Source organism: Pseudophryne corroboree, chromosome 2 (genome assembly GCF_028390025.1).
Source record: "Pseudophryne corroboree isolate aPseCor3 chromosome 2, aPseCor3.hap2, whole genome shotgun sequence".
Taxonomy (NCBI): domain Eukaryota; kingdom Metazoa; phylum Chordata; class Amphibia; order Anura; family Myobatrachidae; genus Pseudophryne; species Pseudophryne corroboree.
Window position 1 is genome coordinate 860,884,975 of NC_086445.1, and position 20,948 is coordinate 860,905,922.

At 46.5% G+C, this 20,948-nt stretch overlaps 1 protein-coding gene across 6 annotated transcripts in view; it reads left to right on the top strand.

Annotated features, from left to right (window-relative positions):
- ZSWIM7 (zinc finger SWIM-type containing 7) overlaps positions 1-20,948 on the top strand; it is a 346,796-nt gene that overhangs the window by 308,141 nt on the left and 17,707 nt on the right. For 3 of the 6 annotated variants that reach the window (XM_063957378.1, XM_063957374.1, XM_063957376.1), the window contains 2 exons: positions 6,719-6,823; positions 9,533-9,554. In XM_063957378.1, the coding sequence (XP_063813448.1) occupies positions 6,719-6,823; positions 9,533-9,554 (127 nt within the window). The remainder of the gene's footprint in view (positions 1-6,718; positions 6,824-9,532; positions 9,555-20,948) is intronic. The other 3 variants (XM_063957377.1, XM_063957375.1, XM_063957373.1) reach the window with 1 other exon arrangement.

The window sequence follows — 20,948 nt, forward strand, 5'->3', positions numbered from 1 at the left end:
AAGGGGGCTCTCTCTCTCTTACTGTGTATAAGGGGGACTATGCCTGCCGTACTGTGTAAAATGGGGCTCTGCCTGCTGTACTGTGTAAAAAGGGGCTCTGTCTCTCTTACTGTGTATAAGGGGGACTCTGCCTGCCGTACTGTGTAAAAGGGGGCTCTGCCTGCCGTACTGTGTAAAAGGGGGCTCTGCCTGCCGTACTGTGTAAAAGGGGGCTCTGCCTGCCGTACTGTGTAAAAGGGGGCTCTGCCTGCCGTACTGTGTAAAATGGGGCTCTGCCTGCCGTACTGTGTAAAAGGGGGCTCTCTCTCTCTTACTGTGTATAAGGGGGACTTTGCCTGCCGTACTGTGTAAAAGGCGGCTCTGCCTGCCGTACTGTGTAAAAGGGGGTTCTACCTGGCATAACGCATGATAGGGGCTCTACCTGGTGTAATGTGTGTAAGTGGTGCTACTGTGCGGCGTAATTTGAATAATGGAGATTACTGTGCAGCATAATATGAATTGGTATTATTTTGTGACCACGCCCCCTCCCCCTAAATTTTTGTCACTGGTCCTATTTTAAATATGACGGGGGGCGCCGATGTGGTTTCTTGCACACAGCGCTAAAGTGTATGGACTCATGAGGAGAGTGACAAAGTAGACAAGAAAGCAGAAGGGACACACAGAAGACCTAACAGAGGTGAGCAAAGGTTGTTCAACATATACTGATATAATGTGAACCAAATCTAAAATTAGGAGGGGGAGGGCACTGCTGTGGGCATTGTGTGTGTAAGTGGCTCTGCTATTGTGGGCATTGTGTGAGTAAAGGGCACTAGTATGTGGGGCGGGCAGTGTGAATAAGATTGTGCTACTGTGAAGCATTATTTTGAATTGGTGGTACTTTTGTGAGGCCACGCCCCTTCCTTGTGAGGCCACGCCCCTCCCTTATGAGGCCACACCCATTTCTGCGGTGCGCGCGGCTTCGGCGCGCACTAAGCAGGAGGGATTGCGGGCGATGTGAGTTCCCCCACCTCTCCAGGACCACTTTAAGCCCTGTTTTGCCCAATTGCTTACTTTTTTTGTTTGCTAACAAACCTGAATAACCCCCTAAATACATTTTTTACATACTCCATGATGACCATATACAGATTGTGTGTCTGGTACATGTGACAGTAGTAACAAAGCTTCTATTATTTTGCATAAATTTCAATATATGGCGTAATTTTCACTAAACTTGTGAAAATTATATTTTGAAGGAACACATCTTCGTTATGGATAAATTTTGCTCCTTATTAGCTGCACAAGTGTCACGCTAAAATCTGTGCCCTGTATGTAGAGAAAATCTGGTTTCACTTAAATTTGTGTAGAAACAGATACAGTATTATGGTTCTTCAGTAAATTCCCACAACCTGGGCGGCTGCTGCTTTTGTCTATGTGGTTGTTACAGAAGACTAAGTTGCTTGTAAACATTTTTCAGTTATAGCCATATGCAGGCTGAGACTTGACTTCCTGCCAAGGGTCAGATTTAGAACTTGGCAGCTTTAAGCAGTCAAACATTTCCTTGACGAGTCTCTAGGGGATGGTAAATGGGAAAGAACAGTATCTGTATGTATCCGTGAGCAGCAGCCAGAGCAGTACAGTAAATTAACTTGAGACAATTAACAGACGAGTGATGATTATGGTACATGATGTAGAACACTCTCAGGCTGATGAGGGGTTGTTTTCACAATTGGTGTAAGTTACTCAAAAAAATACAAAGCACATACAAATAGTGTATTTTGGTATATTGCAAATGCATACGTCTGGCTCTGCAGCCACAGCACGTGAGTCATTTATATCAAATCATTGCCATGATCCGATGTTACACACATCGGTAGAGCAGTGCCGCAGCTAGTAGTCCATTGGTTGTGGCATTAACAACATAAGCTTCCAGACTTGCTGCAACAGTGTCCACATCTGAATCAGGCCCAGTATTACCTTGAAAACTCTTATTTATTGTTGATCAATAAATCAATCAAAGAAATATATCAATTTATTGTTAGTTATAGTAGCTAACTAGTCATAAAACATTATTTAGCAAGTATGTAGACCCATCACAACTTAAAACATGTTGAACACGATGGGCAATTTGCCACTATTCAACCTCATATACTATGTTACTATGTGTTACTATTGCCCTTATTTCACTTTTCTCGACCAGGAAACAATTGAAGAAACAAAATCTAAGTTGTGGATGGCACAGATTTGTTTCTCTTTGTTGTGATGTGACTACTTTTTTATTCTCTGAGTCAGGCCTTGACTTGTTTGTGTTCCCAGACTGGTGTTGGGGCTTGGAGGTGGAGACTCATCTTTATGCAAAAGGTGAGGAGGCTTGATGTAGTTTCTTCACATGTATCAATAAGAGACAAATGGAGCTGTGCAGAATCTGGATACTAGGAACGACGGAGACTGCTGGTGAAATGATAGTAGTACAATTGATTAGAGAGGCTGGTCTGGAACGTTGGCTGGACTGTGGAGCGGATTCTTGGCTGGACACCAGAGTCGACTCTGGTAGTTGGTAGTCAGTGAACTAGATCTGATGGAGCTCTGGGTGGGACCGGTGGGATTCATACTGAACTCCAGACAGGTGAGACTTTAACTGGACTACAAGCTGGTTCCGGAAAGATCTATGTTGCATACCAGACTGGACTCATTGAAGCTTTAGTTGGACTCCAGGTTGGTACTGAAGAAGCTTTAGCTGGACTCCAGAGTGGTGCTGGAAAGACTTTAACTGGACTTTAGGCTGTCACCGGAGAGATCTTTGTTGCACACCTGGCTGGTACCAGTGACGCTTTAGCTGGACTCCAGGTTGGTACCAGTGGCGCTTTAGCTGGACTCCAGGTTGGTACCGGAGAGGCATTTGTTGCACACCAGGCTGGTACTGGTGAAGCTTTTGCTGGACTCCGAGCTGGTACCAGAGAGGTCTTTGCTGCACACCGGGCTTATGCTGGTGAAGCTTTAGATGGAGCCATATTAGCTGAATAACTAGTATTGGTAACTGGATCAGAGGGTTCAGAGAGGACACTCTGAGGAGCACTTTGACAGAGCTCACATGGAGGGCTGTGATTCTTGTTGTACTGGTGATTTGTCCTCAAGTGTCTCTTTATAGGAGCTAATTGCTGCTGGTTTGCTGAGGCTGCGGGTAAACCAGCAACTACCCTTCCATTAATAGTTCCAGTCAGCTGACATCCCAGAACATGGAGATGCTCAGACCACCCCCCGGGATAGCAGAAACTCCACCACGTGGAGTGCCGTCAGAACAGACGACATGCAGAGGCTGGCATGGAGAGAGAGAGATCCAACCACTGCAGCCGGAGGGATAGAAGTCAAAGCACCCACAGCGACCTCAGCAATCCTGGAGACCAGCCGCTCACAGATGCACCGCTGAAAGGAACCGACAGCGCCCGGACAGGTAGCATCGGGGTCTGTTTCTAGGGTCTCCAGCAGAAGCCATGACACTCTGGAATTTACCCCGGAGCACAGCAAGCTGGAATCTCCAACTGCAGATGATTGGCCAATAGTCCTTTCAGTTCATCATTTCTCAGTCCCCAACTGTATTTTCTTCAGTGATATTATTCAGACAAGTTGATAAAGGAACTGTTACCACAAATGTAAGTAAGATTTTTGGAGGCACATTACTGCCATGAAGAAGGGAAGACATTTACCCTATTGATCCACAAGTCTAACACCCATAAGGTCCTGGAGGTGCCCACTCACATGTGTGTCCCATGATTGATATCACTTTTCCACTGCCGCCATAACCTGGGTTATTGCGAGGTTAACATGGGTCGCAGCTCAGTGGAAAAGGGTCCCAAGAAAATAACCCAGGATCTAGTGACCCAGGAATCTAACTGGAGTAGCAAGCAGGGTTGGACCCAGGTGCTGGGGCAGTGCAAAAGACTGATGTGGGTCATCGAACCCGGCTGCTGTTAAAAGCATTGCCAGAACTGAATCACTGGCGCTTGGAGAAATATCTCCAAGCGCTGGCAGTACAGAGAGACTGCACCAGTGTGCAGTGCAAATGACGTCACACTGGAAATAACCCAGGATGTGAATGGATTTTAACCCGGATTAGATTGGTGTTCCAAAGCCAGGGTCGGAACTGGGATTTTAGTGGAAAAGGGGCATTATTTTTTTTCTATAGTTTTCTTTCTTTCTTTTTTTTTTTATTTATCTAATCACATGTAACAAAACAGTACACAAAAGCAGCAAACTACAACAAATATATACATTGAGGCAAGAAACATAACTGATGGTATAATACAGAATGTACTGTAAGTGTAAACACAATACAGGATATTATATTAAAATAGAGGGACCAATGAAAGGTAATTGAAAGAGAGAAAAAAAAGTACATTAGGAATATGAAACAAGAAAAATTGGATTGTCTTCCTCTTCTATGCAAGTTATAAAACAAACCCAGAGTTGCTCTTTTTGTGGAGTGATAAGATAGAAAAGAAACTCTTTCAGGTTTCAGAGAAGCGTATTGGACTCCTTTCGGAATGTGTAGCACACTACCTGTTGAAACAAGGACATTTGAGAGGGGTGGTCTTCAGTATGCCGAATGTCGGGATCCCGGCGCACAGTATACCGGTGCCGGGATCCCGACACCCGGCATACCGACAGACATTCTCCCTCGTGGGGGTCCACGACCCCCCTGGAGGGAGAATAAATAGCGTGGCGCGCGTACCGCGCCACTGTGCCCGCAGCGTGGTGAGTGCAGCGAGCCCGCAAGGGGCTCCTTTGCGCTCGCCACACTGTTGGTATGCCGGCGGTCGGGCTCCCGGCGCCGGTATGCTGGTCGCCGGAAGCCCGGCCGCCGGCATACCATACTACACCCTTTGAGAGAAGATAATTTTTATCCACAACTTTAACACACTTTTTTGCGCTGCCACTGAAACCCCAATAAAAACTTATGGACTTGTATGAGAACATGTCTAAAATGGCCCCTTCTGGAGTAAGTTTAAAAGTATTCACCAGAAATGCAGTGGTGAACAGTGGCAGACTTTACCTATGGGGAGCAGGAATGGTGACCCCCCCCCCCCCCCCCAGTACATTCCGCCACTTCAGTGAGCTCAGCTAAGCCAGTTGCAGTCTCTGTGACTACACCGGCTCAGTGGCTTCACTGTGACTGGCAGTGACTTCCTATTGGAAGTGCTACCTGCCTGTCACCCACAGGACAGGCAGTCCTATCGGGAGGTGTTTCTTCCCTCCGGGCTGCTATTAGCAGAGAGTTGGCTTCCAACACCCTGCCACATCGTTGGCTCTACCTGGCTTCTATGGGCTGCAACCTATGTAGTCCATAGAAGCCAGGGGTTTGTGCATGCACACTCAAGCAGCCACTTATGCGCAAGTCCCGGCGCCTGGCAGATCCATTGCATAGGTGCAGGGTCCCGGCTGTCCGGGGGCTGGCTCTCTCCCTCTCCGGCATGGACATCATTAGCCCCCCTGCCCACAAAAGATAGGAGCCGCTGCTGGTAATGAAATGGGACTACACCACAAATCACAATTTAGTGGTCTATGTACTAAACCTAGGAGTACTAAACCTAAGTACCAGCTAATCAGCTACTAACTGCCATGTTGTAGGCAGTGTTAAAATTACAGTTAGGAGCTAGCTGATTTGTACTTTATCTCCATCCATTTTATCTTTCTCCAAGGCTAAAGATGCATACACACTAGGCAGTTTTTGCCCAGTGTGTATGCACAGCGATGATGTGAACATCGCTGGCAGGAGAATCGCTCAGTTCATACACACTGAGCTATTATCACTCGGCCCAGCGATGTTCACGAGGGTGAACCACTTTCCACAGTAGGAGACTGTGGAAAGTGGTTCACTCTGCCGGTAAAACAAGCCGACGGACAGCGGCGGACGGCGATGATGCGGGAGCACGCATTAGCGCCCACCACTCATTGCCTGGCCATACACACTAGGAGGTTTTGAGCTCAAAGTAGCCTAAAACGCCTAAAAGTGAGCTACTTTGAGCTCAAAATCGACTAGTGTGTATGCACCTTAGTACATAGAACCCTCATTTAGAAGAGTGGTTTTTAGCTACAGTCCTCGGGTATCCCTAACAGGTCATATTTGATGGATATCCATGTGTATGTAGGTGGACTAATTACTGAACCAGGAATATAGATTAACTCACCTGTGCATTATTAAAGAAATCCAGAAAACATGACCCGTTGCAGGTCTGGAGTTGTGAACCACTGATTTAGAAAGTATGAAAAGTTGAATGTATCTTAGCATCCAAACCTCCCCCCAGACTATACACTTAGTTTGTTGGTGGTGATGATGATGATGATCATCATCATCAGGGTACACTTGCACTGTCCTATTTTTGTGCAAAAGATTTGCTTAAGGCATATTTACACTTCTATCCGAATGTGCATAACCTGCAAATGCATCAATACTCCCGTCTCTGTAATTTTCCATACATGAGAACACCCCATTACAGCCCATTTACGCCCTTTCGGTCACAAGAGAAGATGCAACTGAAATGTATACAAGTCTGCATCCCCCATAGTTGCGCTTAGTTCCCGGATCATGCACGATGCAGGCATACATTAAACTTTGCCTCAGTTCACTCAAGCTCTCTTCATGCAGAATGTCTCTTGGCATGCTGGATTGGCTGGTGCAAGGCTTATATTGATTGATTGTAGATAGCATAGGCTGATTCATTATTGTTTTTCTGTCTTCCATTAGGTTACAGGAAGCTCTGGTAAAATGTACACCTGTTATAAGGCCTGCCACTACTGCTCCTGTCCTGCCTTCTCTTTCTCTGTGCTCAGACGGCATGAAAGTATGGTGGTAAGTCATTTGTATGTGCTATAATATAGATGTGAATAAATATTAGTTACAGAAGGGCTTATTGTATAAGCTATAGATAGAAAGGTAAAAGCATTCCCACTAGTACCCTAATCACTATAAATGTGTCCTAAAGTGGGCCTAAGAAAACTGAGATGTCACTATCCAAAATTATACTGTTCAGGATTGGAGAGCTGTGAGGGACGGGGGTGAGAGCGCCGGGCACCCGCCAGCACGGCTGTCTGGCGCGGCGCGTATAGCGGACTTCAAAGCAGCCGCCGGTTCGTGAGCCAATCAGAACTCGCGGACCGGCAGCCAATCAGAAGCCGCCGGTCCGCGAGCTCTGATTGGCTCACGAACCGGCGGCTGGTTTGAACGCTATACGCTACCGTGCCAGACACAGCCGCGCTGGCGGGCGCCCGGCACTCTCACCCCCGTCCCTCACAGCCCGGAGGAGGAGGAGCAGCAGCAGCAGTGGTAAGCAGCTGCAGCACTGGCTGCTGTGGGGGCAATTGTATACCTGGCACTGTGGGGGCAATTGGCTGGCACTGTGGGGCATTTGTATACCTGGCACTGTGGGGGCAATTGTTTACCTGGCACTGTGGGGGCATCTGTATACATGGCACTGTGGGGGCATCTGTATACCTTGCACTGTGGGGGCATCTGTATACCTGGCACTGTGGGGGCATTTGTATACCTTGCACTGTGGGGGCATTTGTATACCTGGCACTGTGGGGGCAATTGGCTGGCACTGTGGGGCATTTGTATACCTTGCACTGTGGGGGCAATTGTTTACCTGGCACTGTGGGGGCATCTGTATACATGGCACTGTGGGGGCATCTGTATACCTTGCACTGTGGGGGCATCTGTATACCTGGCACTGTGGGGGCATTTGTATACCTGGCACTGTGGGGGCATTTGTATACCTGGCACTGTGGGGGCATTTGTATACCTGGCACTGTGGGGGCATTTGTATACCTGGCACTGTGGGGGCATTTGTATACCTGGCACTGTGGGGGGCATTTGTGGATCTGGCACTGTGGGGGCATTTGTATACCTGGCACTGTGGGGGCAATTGTTTACCTGTCACTGTGGGGGCAATTGTTTACCTGTCACTGTGGGGGCAATTGTTTACCTGGCACTGTGGGGGCATTTGTATACCTGGCACTGTGGGGGCATCTGTATACCTGGCACTGTGGGGGCATCTGTATACCTGGCACTGTGGGGGCATTTGTATACCTGGCACTGTGGGGGGCATCTGTATACCTGGCACTGTGGGGGCATCTGTATACCTGGCACTGTGGGGGCATTTGTATACCTGGCACTGTGGGGGCATTTGTATACCTGGCACTGTGGGGGCATTTGTATCCCTGGCACTGCACTATCGGGGGCATATAATGTAAATTTCGGCTCATACCGGGTGCTGTAATGTGAATTTTGGCTCATACTGTGTGGTATAATGTGAAAGGGGCAGCAGTACTAGATAGTATAAGGGGTCCTACTATTGTGGTGCATAATGCGTACAAGGGGTGTATGGTGTGGTAAACTACACTGAAGGCCACGCCCCCTTTGAGTGACCACGCCCCTTTTCCGTACAAACCTCACATTTCCATACCCCCACTTCAAAATTTCCACTTCAACCACTGGTTGTGTATATTTTAATAGAGAATGATGTACACCTGTATGTTGTTAGAATATTAATTATATTTGTAAGAACATAGACTAATAAGTGGGAGGAGTCAGGAATACTAAGGGGAGGAGTCACAGAGGTGGGCCTGTGTGCTTCAAAAATGCCATGGCCTATTTTTAGTCCCAGTCCGGCCCTGCTGTTTCAACAATAACATCTAGAAGGCAAAGCGTTTTTCTTTGTCACACCACATTGACATATGTTAAGCTTTAGTATTACCACTTAACCAACTTATATAATCAAAAATATTTTTGGAACAACCATACTACACTACACTACATTACATCTGCTGTGATGTGTCTGTACATGCACCAAAGGGACATCTGCTTTGTTGTATCTGCATACGAAATGCTACGTTACAGTGTTTTCCAGAAAAAGAAAGCAACAAAAAGACACACTGCGTTAGTAAAAGCACTTGCAACTAGAAGTGCTGTTTAACATGACTGCAGCAATGATGAGGGAAGAGGGCCTGAATCTGTCTGTAGGGCCTGAATCTGAGTTGGGACTCATATTAATGTCGACATGGGCCTAGAGCTGAAATTTATGAAGGGCCTATTGTGTGCTGATGTGACAAGTGATGTGGGGGTGTGACCGATGTGGGTGTGGTCTCCATATAGGTGGGGCTGTCTCCATGGAGGGCATAGCTAGCAACTACCTTCAGCCACTCTATAGTGGAGCTACTGTATAACAAGAAAACATTGGAGTGTTTTTGTGACTCTGTGTGAAATGTATTGTCTGCCTTTCCTTGAGTGCAGGAATAGATTAGATTAATTAAAAAAGAAAAAAGAAAAAAATTGTTCACTAATTATTGTCATATTGATATGCATTTTAATCCCACATCCCTAGCCACTGCAGTAAATTAATAAATTAATTCCCTTCTTACCTGTTGCCATTTAAAAAAATAAATAGCTGCAATGGCAATACTGGACCAGGGCTGTGCGGGGTAACTTACTGCTTTGCAGATGTGCATGTTTGAGCTGGGTTGAGCTTACAGTTTTACAGATGTGTCCTCATCTTTTCTGCAGGTGCGCCAAAAAGACCCTCTTGGTAAGCCAGGTCACTTAAGACTGCTAACGTCGGGTGTCTTTCTTTGCTAAAAAAGAATCTTAGATGCAACACAATGCGTCGTGCACACACCAGGAGACTGTGCTGTTTCATTTGATATGTGACACTTGTATATTTGTGTGTGACTGAGTCTCTGAATCTGCATACAAAATGTTACGATGAAGCGGCCGTGGCTTTTTTCCATGCCAAATACGTTGTGTTTTATATCCAGACTCAGTCGCACACAGATATACAATTGTTACATATCAAATTAATCAGCACAGTCGCCTGGTGCATCCTAGCTGCATTGCGTTGTGTCTACAGCTGGGCATACACTGTACTATTATCTGGCAGACCATCTGTCCAATCTGGCTGGTATGACTAATAATCTGGTAATGTACGGAAGCAAATGACAGTCGTCCATTTGCTCCCAAACACTGTAAAGTTGACAACAAAAGTCATGTAGACATATTGGTTAAATCACAGATGTTTTCTACTTTGAGCATGTACAATACAGGTATGCAGTGTCAGTTGCATTGCAGTGCCTGTCATATAACAGCATTACAGTGACCACTGTTTAGTGCAGAGAGCATTGCAGTGACCAGTATATAATGCAGAGAGCATTGCAGTGACCATTACGTAATATTGAAAGTATCTCGGTGACCGCCATATAATAAAGAGAACATTGCAGTGACCACCATCACAATGACTATCATATAATACAGAGAACATGTATTATATGGCGGTCACTGCAATGTTTTCTGTATTTTATGGCAGTCATTGTGATGACCTCTGCATTATATGGTGGTCACTGCAAAGAACATAGTAGTTACTGCCAGAACTTCTCGGAAGCTCTTTCCAGAGCTGTACTTGCAGTGGGATGCATCCAGTTTGTGCTCCAGATTACCACAGGGCTGTTCTTCGGGCAACCCAGGGACGAACCTTAGTACAACCTGGAAGCACAACCACCGACTCTGAATCAGACCCATAGGGCTCATTCACACTGTCACAGCGTGCCGGAGCCTGGTTCCCACTTACCTACCACAGCTCCCATTGCCAGCAGTCCCCCTCCTGTCTGCTGCAAGGACTGCTGGTATCTCCTGTCAACCTAGCTTTTACAGAGGACTGCCGGCATCTTCAGGTCTCTGAATGAAGCAGTGGCAGCTCTTCCTTGGCTGGCTGCTGCTGTTGACCGTTTGTTTTCCACGCAGCCTGAGCTCCCATAGGAGTGCACTTGCCATTCTACCAGCTACAGGCATGTCAAATATGACATTACATTTTGCACCAAATTTAAACTCCCCCCCCCCCCCCCCCCCCCCCCCTATAAATGTTAGTCTCTAAACACTATTCAGTGCCAGAGCATTAGGCTCCATAGATGTACTCCAGTGTCTGGTCTCTGTGTCTCCCAGTGTGATTCTCAGTGTTCTGATCCATTCTGTATGACGACTCTCCTTTCCTGCTACATTGGGACTGCTTCTCACGATCTCCTGGTTCTGATTCCAGGCCTCCTTTTGACCTTTTTATTTCTTCTTCCTTCGTTTCTGCTCCTAGCAATCTTCCGGTTATGACTTCACCTAGTCCTCTGATCTAATCCTACCCATCCCATGGTACCTCATTACCTTTCAGCTTCTGACCTGGTTCTGTTTACTACGCTTTACCATGCATCTTGGTTCTGCCTCTATGTACTCCTTCAGTGCCTCCAATATTCACCAACCACATATGTAGTTAACCAGGCAGAGGGCCGTAACCAGGTGCAGCAAAGCCAAAAAAACCTTGTGCGGGTCTCTGGTAAAAACCACCAATGTGTTAGACTTTATGCCTCTGTTCTAGGTATTAGCAAATCATACTAGTACGGCTCAGCATCCATATCATCCATCCGAGAGTTGGTAAACACACCTACAGTATTTGTTTTTTATTCACTTCACGCATTAGTATAGACATTTGAAAAAGGTCAAATAAAAGCCAATGGTGCCATTGCCACCACTATGCTTACACTGTTACTAAGGGATCTATGTACTAAGCCTTGGAAAGAGATAAAATGGATGGAAATAAAGTACCAGCTAATCCGCTTCTAACTGCCATGTTACAGGCTGTGTTTGAAAAATGACAGGAGCTGATTAGTTGGGACTTTCAAAGGGGGAGATGTAGTAAGCAGAGAAAAGAGTGGAGATGTGAGCCAGTGGAGAAATTGTCCATGGCAACCATACAGCAATGAAGTAACATTTATAATTTGCATACTATAAAATGATACAGAGCAGCTGATTGGTTGTAATGGGAAACTTCTCCACAGGCTCACTTCTCCACTCTTTTCACTACTTAGTACATCGCCCCCTAAGATACACAAAAGCCCTGGATATTTGCTTTTTAGGAACTGCAACTGAAAAGGTGGTGATATGTGATACCAACCTATTAGTCCTAAATAATTATCTCTTTCAACTGGTGTGGTCTATAAATCCTGGCTGTATACATTTGTGTTACTTCACCCACTGCTTAATCCGATCCATAGACATTGCATGTAATAATATATTTGTTATACCTTTTAATACCTCTAGATCATTTTACTTGCCACCTGTTTGGAACAAGATATCCGCTTTTTATATTACTAACACCCAAGTGCGTTATGTATAGGCTTACAAGTAAACTCTAGACCAGATGGAAAGCTTATAGCTGTTTTGTATGATCTTTTTGTACTACAGTACTAGGCTATATTTAGAATGAAATTAAATTGTGTACTATTGCCCTAAAACCTAATGTGTTGTTTACCTTCTATGCCTTAAGGACTGTATTATGCTTTTTATGTTATCATGTGCTTTACGCTTTGTCTGGTTATTGTCTTCAGCTAATGAAATAATGTCCACCCATGTGATGTGGCAATAAAAAGCCAAACTTGACAGCCTGATCAATACACAAATGTTCTCATAAAAAGTTCTAATCGACACATGTCGGTTATCAGAGGATGATCCCTTTTTCGGGCACTCTTTTGGGTATGATACATATAGAATTAAAATTAATTAATTTACTCTATATGTCTCATACCCAAAAGAGTGCCCCATAAAGGGATTATCCTCTGATAATCAACCTGTGTCGATTAGAACCTTTTCTGAGTACAGTGTATTCGATTCCAGGGAGCACCCCCAGCCACTTATAATGTCCTTTAGGATAATTACCCTACACCATTTAATGCTGGTTTATTTATCAGTCTAAATCAAAGTCCTGTGTTTCATCAATACACAAATGTTATAAGGTATATCATTCTAGCATTACAATTCTCTTACCTATAATATTGGTGTAATTCTGTGCAATCAGCTAGACATTAATAAATGTGCATTTAAAAGAAAAATAAAATCCTGCTTTCGTTAAGGTCACTTGGCTGCCCTTCTTGGCTGTAATTGTCATGGTGATAGGGTGATTAACAGCCTGTTATGTCAACCTACAACACACTGTTGTAATATGTCATCTGTCCGGAGCCTGCAGAGAGATGGTTTCATAGTTATAACTATATGAGTATTATTTCACAGTGATATACACAAAAGAGCCATAACTTAAGAATGGGAGCTAAAGGGATCAGTACGAAATCCCGCCGGACGGGATCCCGGCGGTCGGAATACCGACACCGGGATCCCGACTGGCACAATCCCGACAGGGGGGCGAGCGCAACGCGCCCCCTTGCAGGCTCGCCGCACTGCGGGCAAGGTGCCTCGCTACGCTCGACACACTAATTTATTCTCCCTCTGTGGGTGTCGTGGACACCCACAGAGGGAGAATATGTCGGGATTGTGCCGGTCGGGATCCCGGTGTCGGTATTTCGACCGCCGGGATTCCGTCCGGCGGGATCTTGACTGCATCCTGAGCTAAATTCATCCTGACCCACAATTGATAATTCTGTCCTTTTAACATGCCAGGGTTATTTGTAAAGCTTAAATCTCTCTAGCATTCATAAGTACATGGACCTTGATTTGTAAGGACCCACATTAGTACTGTTGAGTGTTTGTTTTTGTTTCTTTAATATAGCATACCCACTGAGGACTGAGCTTCCATTTCCACATTCTATAAAAAAAAAATATAATAATAATAATAATAATAATAATCAGCTAAATAATAAGAAAGTAAGAAAAGAAGAGATGGTGTTGATAGTAGTATGCTAAATAGGCTTTACACTGCTTTGCTTGGGGAAGCACTGCAGGAGGCCCCTGGTGAACGCTACCGCCAGCAATAGTCGCCCCCAGGATGGTGACTTTGACAGATAGACAGAAGCCCTAAATCCTGTGTATAATCCCATTTTTGTAGGATTTAGGGTTTATGTATATCACGTTCTGGGTGCATAGGATGCTGTCCGACCACAATTTGTGCTGGAAGGGTCAAGGCACAGAGTCTAACAGACCCCCAAGTCTTTGCCAAGTACCGCTGCAAGGCAGGATGAGCTTTGCTGCAGGGAGTCCACAGGTCGCTGCCCTATGGATGTGATGTTGTGGGAGTGTAACTGAAGCGAGGTACAGAATCAGTAGCCAATAACGTAGTCAGGTGGTCCGAGGTCAGGGTCACAGTCAAAGTAGCAGTGCAGAAGAAAAATTGGCTGCGCAATGTACATTACACTAAATATTCAAGGCAATATATAAAGTATAATAAATATTTAATGTCACATAAAAACTACATGTAATCAAACAAAAAACATTGGATTTAAATACATATAGAACTATTAATAACAACATTAGCAGAGTTGGGCGTCGGAGTCCGGATTACCCTACGAACCGCAGCACAGTAGAGTGGGCTGCACGGAGACTCGCCGGTCTCAGTATGTCATTTTGTGACAATGTACCTTTAATAAATAGACCCCAAAGCATTTACTGCTTTTTGATTTTTTTTTTCTTTGACCAATAAATTGGAAAGAACAAGTAGATAATGTATAATTTCAGTTTAGCTAAAAGTACAAAGAATGTCATAAGTAGGTGCCCAGAACACTGACACACCCATGTAACATGAAGTGTTCTTTGTCGATCATTTCCATTCAATACATTATCTGAGCCAAATGCAATTAAACAGTTATTCAGTTCTTCCCTGCTAATCCTGTGAAACTGGGTGTGCAAAGATTTGGAATGTAATTATTCTCAGCTAAAGTTTTTTAGTTTGAAAAACTAGGACTGTTATAGGGAAAAACCAGGATACATTTCTACCCCTTTTACACCGCCAGCATATAACACAGGTTATTGCACATAAGCGTGCATAACCAGTGTTGCTGCTCGGTGTAAAAGGTCCGAGTTGGAATAATCCGCGTCGAGTGACCCAGTATTCCAACTCGGATAGTTTGCAGGGTTGAATTAGTGGCAAACTGTGCGGTGTAAACGTTAGCCGGGTCGCATCGACACGGCATCCCGGTTACAGTGTATATACAGGCGACGCTTGGAGATCATGTGATCTCCCAGCGCCGCCCCCGCTGGTTCACAGGCATCGTCACCAACCCGGCAATATGCCAGGCTGGTGACTGCGGTGGGAAAGGGGGCTTACGCGGGTCGCAGCCGGGTAGCATCCGTTTCAGGCTCCAGGCTGCGACCCGCAATATTGGTCTAAAAGCGGTTTATGTCTCCCCTATAGGTGGTCAAAGTGGCAAATATCCGAGTGTTCAGAGTGTGAGCTGAGCTGGTGGATCACGGAAGCTGGTAGTGACATTAGGAAATGGTTGTAAACTAGGACCAATAACCTTATGACAACTCCACTTTCAAACATGGCAGATCATGACTGTATGGGTTAATCATTATAGGACATCATAAATGTTTTGAGGCCACACGACAATATTGGGTGAATTCCATGATATTGCAGCAATATCACAAAATAATATCCTTGTTCCTTTGTTCCTTTGTTCATGTTCATTGTTTACTACAGGAAATTGAAATGTGGTAAACCTGTTTGTATTAGCCCTAAGCTTAACAATCAGTATTTCTTGTTCACAAGTCAGAACATCCCTCTCATATTTGGGAGGAAGCCAAATTTTTTGATCATTAGTTACATAAAGTTTTTAATGCTAATTATTATTGCTTTGGAAAATGATATACAGATGCGTCCTCCTGTATCTAGCCTCGATACAACGTGCAGCGTGAGATGTCTAGCGTGTGTGAGCTGCCAGCTCCCGTGCAACTCTGCTAACATTGGATTTCTTTTTATTTCCCCCAAAAATGCATCTTAGTCACAATACAATGGCCCTCATTCCGAGTTATTCGCTCGGTAGCTGCTTTTAGCAGCCGTGCAAACGCTAAGCCGCCACCCTCTGGGAGTGTATCTTAGCTTAGCAGAAGTGCGACCGAAAGGATCGCAGCGCTACTACAAAAAAAGATTGTGCGGTTTCTGAGCAACTCGAGACTTACTCCTAGCTAGCGATCACTTCAGTCTGTTTAGTTCCTGTTTTGACATTACGAACACGCCCTGCGTTCAGCCAGCCACACCTGCGTTTCCCCAGGCACGCCTACATTTGTATTTGACACGCCTGCGTTTTTCCACACACTCCCCGGAAACGGCTAGTTACCTCCCAGAAACACCCACTTCCTGTCAATCACTCTGCGGCCAGCAGTGCGATTGAAAAGCGTCGCTAAACCTTGTGTGAAACTGCATCGGCTGTTGTGAAAGTACGTCGCGCGTGCGCATTGCGCCGCATACGCATGCGCAGAAGAGCCGCTTTTTTACCTAATTGCTGTGCTGCAAACGAAAACGGCTAGCGATCAACTTGGAATAACCACCAATGTTGCTAGGACGCACAAGGAGACTGTGCTGATTAATTTGATATATGAAACTTGTATATTGTGTGTGACTGAGTCTGGATACGGAACAGAACATCACTTACTGTATATTGGAAAAAAGCTGCGGCCTCTACTTTGTAGCACTTCATATACAGATTCAGAGACTCAGTCGCCCACAGCTTTTTTCCAATAAAAGTGCTGTTCTGCTCCGTATACAGACTACGTAACACACAATATACAAGTGTCATGTATCAAATTAGTCAGCACAGTCTCATTGGACCTTATTCAGTAAGGATTGCAGATTCTGCTTTTTAGCTGAAGCTGAATCTGTAATCCTTGCAATCGCATGCTGGGGACACCTATCGCAGGGCAAGGATGACCAGTATGCGACCCACCGCCCACCCACTGCGATCACGCTGTAATTGCAATCGCAACGCAATTACAGCGTGGTCAAAGAAACTGTGGCGCCGCCTTTTGTCTCTAACGTCCTAGTGGATGCTGGGGACTCCGTAAGGACCATGGGGAATAGACGGGCTCCGCAGGAGACATGGGCACTTTAAGAAAGAATTTAGATTCTGGTGTGCTCTGGCTCCTCCCTCTATGTCCCTCCTCCAGACCTCAGTTTGAATCTGTGCCCGGACGAGCTGGGTGCTTTTCAGTGAGCTCTCCTGAGCTTGCTGTGTGAAAGTATTTTGTTAGGTTTTTTATTTTCAGGGAGCTCTGCTGGCAACAGACTCCCTGCATCGTGGGACAGAGGGGAGAGAAGCAGCCCTACTCTCTGCAGATAGGTCCTGCTTCTTAGGCTACTGGACACCATTAGCTCCAGAGGGATCGTACACAGGATCTCACCCTCGTCGTCCGATCCCAGAGCCGCACCGCCGTCCCCCTCGCAGAGCCGGAAGACAGAAGCCGGGTGAGTATGAGAAGCAAGAAGACTTCGAAATCGGCGGCAGAAGACTCCGGTCTTCACTGAGGTAATGCACAGCACTGCAGCTGTGCGCCATTGCTCCCACACACCTCACATACTCCGGTCACTGTAAGGGCGCAGGGGGCGCCCTGGGCAGCATTTGGACCTCTTTTTGGCAAAAGTGAACATATATACAGTTGGGCACTGTATATATGTATGAGCCCCCGCCAAGAAAATACATATTTAAGCGGGACAGAAGCCCGCCGTCGAGGGGGCGGGGCTTCTTCTGCAGCACTCACCAGCGCCATTTTTTCTCCACAGCTCCGCTGAGAGGAAGCTCCCCAGGCTCTCCCCTGCAGATACACGGTAGAAGAGGGTAAAAAGAGAGGGGGGGCACATAATTAGGCGCAAAAATCAATATGACAGCAGCTACTGGGTTAACATTAAGTTACTGTGTTATTCCTGGGTTTATAGTGCTGGGGTGTGTGCTGGCATACTCTCTCTCTGTCTCTCCAAAGGGCCTTGTGGGGGAACTGTCTTCAAAAAGGGCATTCCCTGTGTGTGTGGTGTGTCGGTACGCTTGTGTCGACATGTTTGACGAGGAAGGCTATGTGGAAGCAGAGCGGGAGCAAATGAATGTGGTGTCTCCGCCGACGGCGCCGACACCTGATTGGATGGATATGTGGAAGGTTTTAAATGATAATGTTAATTCCTTGCATAAAAGGTTTGAAAAAGCTGAAGCCTCAGGACAGTCAGGGTCTCAGCCCGTGCCTGATCCTATGTCGCAGAGACCGTCAGGGTCTCAGAAGCGCCCACTATCCCAAATTGTTGACACAGATACCGACATGGATTCTGATCCCAGTGTCGATTACGATGATGCAAAGTTACAGCCAAAATTGGCTAAATCCATCCGTTATATGATTATAGCAATTAAGGATGTGTTGCACATCACAGAGGAAACCCCAGTCCCTGACAAGAGGGTTCATATGTATGGGGAAAAGAGGCAGGTGGTGACCTTTCCCCCTTCACACGAGCTAAATGAGTTATGTGAAAAGGCTTGGGAATCTCCAGATAAAAAACTGCAGATTTCCAAACGGATTCTTATGGCGTATCCTTTCCCGCCAACGGACAGGTTACGCTGGGAATCCTCCCCTAGGGTGGACAAAGCTTTAACACGCTTATCCAAGAAGGTAGCCCTGCCGTCACAGGATACGGCTACCCTCAAAGATGCTGCGGATAGAAAGCAGGAGGGTACCCTGAAGTCCATTTATACACATTCAGGTACCTTACTGAGGCCAGCGATCGCGTCGGCCTGGGTGTGTAGTGCTGTAGCAGCATGGACGGACACCCTGTCTGAGGAACTTGATACCTTAGACAAGGATACTATATTATTGACCCTGGGGCTTATAAAAGACGCTGTCCTATATATGAGAGATGCTCAAAGAGACATTAGTCTACTGGGTTCTAGAATAAATGCTATGTCGATTTCTGCCAGAAGGGTCCTGTGGACTCGCCAATGGACAGGTGATGCCGACTCAAAAAGGCACATGGAGGTTTTACCTTACAAGGGTAAGGAATTGTTTGGGGAGGGTCTCTCGGACCTGGTCTCCACAGCTACTGCTGGAAAGTCAAATTTTTTGCCATATGTTTCCTCACAGCCTAAGAAAGCACCGTATTACCAAATGCAGTCCTTTCGATCACAGAAAAGCAAGAAAGTCCGAGGTGCGTCCTTTCTTGCCAGGGGCAGGGGCAGAGGAAAGAAGCTGCACAACACAGCTAGTTCCCAGGAACAGATGTCCTCCCCGGCTTCCACAAAATCCACCGCATGACGCTGGGGCTCCACAGGCAGAGCTAGGCCCGGTGGGGGCGCGTCTCCGAAATTTCAGCCACAAGTGGGTTCACTCCCAGTTGGATCCCTGGGCAATAGATATTGTGTCTCAGGGATACACGCTGGAATTCGGAGAGATGCCCCCTCACCGATACCTCAAATCGGCCCTGCCAGCTTCCCCCCTCGAGAGGGAAATAGTGTTAACTGCAATTCACAAATTGTATCTTCAACAGGTGGTGGTCAAGGTTCCCCTCCTTCAACAAGGAAGGGGTTATTATTCGACCATGTTTGTAGTACCGAAACCGGACGGTTCAGTCAGACCCATATTGAATTTAAAATCCCTGAACATGTACCTGAAAAGGTTCCGGTTCAAGATGGAATCGCTGAGAGCGGTCATCGCAAGCCTGGAAGGGGGGATTTTATGGTGTCTCTGGACATAAAGGATGCATACCTTCATGTCCCCATTTATCCACCTCATCAGGCATACCTCAGATTTGTGGTACAGGATTGTCATTACCAAGTTCAGACGTTGCCGTTTGGTCTCTCCAAGGCTCCGAGAATATTTACCAAGGTAATGGCGGAAATGATGGTACTCCTGCGGAAGCAAGGGGTCACAATTATCCCATACTTGGACGATCTCCTCATAAAAGCGAGGTCAAGAGAGCAGTTGCTCATCAGCGTAGCACGTTCTCTGGAAGTGTTACGGCAACACGGCTGGATTCTAAATATTTCAAAGTCGCAGTTGATTCCTACGACTCGTCTGCCTTTTCTGGGCATGATTCTGGACACAGACATTTTCAGATGCATCGGTTAATCACCCTATCCCCCAGGGCCAGGGTGTCTCTCCTGTGGTGGCTGCAGCGTGCTCACCTTCTCGAGGGCCGCAGATTCGGCATTCAGGACTGGGTCCTGGTGACCACGGATGCAAGCCTCCGAGGGTGGGGAGCAGTCACACAGGGAAGAAATTTCCAAGGTCTGTGGTCAAGTCTGGAGACTTGCCTTCACATCAACATCCTGGAACTAAGGGCCATATACAACACCCTACGTCAAGCGGAGACCCTGCTTCGCGACCAACCGGTTCTGATTCAGTCAGACAACATCACCGCTGTGGCTCATGTAAACCGACAAGGCGGCACAAGGAGCAGGGTGGCAATGGCGGAAGCAACCAGAATTCTTCGCTGGGCGGAGAATCACGTAAGCGCACTGTCAGCAGTGTTCATCCTGGGAGTGGACAACTGGGAAGCAGACTTCCTCAGCAGGCACGACCTCCACCCGGGAGAGTGGGGACTTCATCAAGAAGTCTTCACGCAGATTGCAAGTCGGTGGGAACTGCCACAGGTGGACATGATGGCATCCCGCCTCAACAAAAAGCTACAGAGGTATTGCGCCAGGTCAAGAGAGCCTCAGGCGATAGCTGTGGACGCACTGGTGACACCGTGGGTGTTCCAGTCGGTCTATGTATTTCCTCCTCTTCCTCTCATACCCAAGGTGCTGAGAATCATAAGAAAAAGAGCAGTGAGAACAATACTCATTGTTCCGGATTGGCCAAGAAGGACTTGGTATCCAGATCTGCAAGAAATGCTCACAGAGGACCCGTGGCCTCTTCCTCTAAGACAGGACTTGTTGCAACAGGGGCCCTGTCTGTTCCAAGACTTACCGCGGCTGCGTTTTTGACGGCATGGCGGTTGAACGCCGGATCCTAGCAGAGAAAGGCATTCCGGATGAGGTTATTCCTACGCTGATAATGGCTAGGAAGGACGTGACAGCTCAACATTATCACCGTATATGGCGAAAATATGTTGCTTGGTGTGAGGCCAGGAAGGCCCCTACAGAGGAATTCCAGTTGGGCCGTTTCCTTCACTTCCTACAGTCAGGAGTGACTTTGGGCCTAAAATTGGGTTCCATTAAGGTCCAGATTTCGGCCCTATCCATTTTCT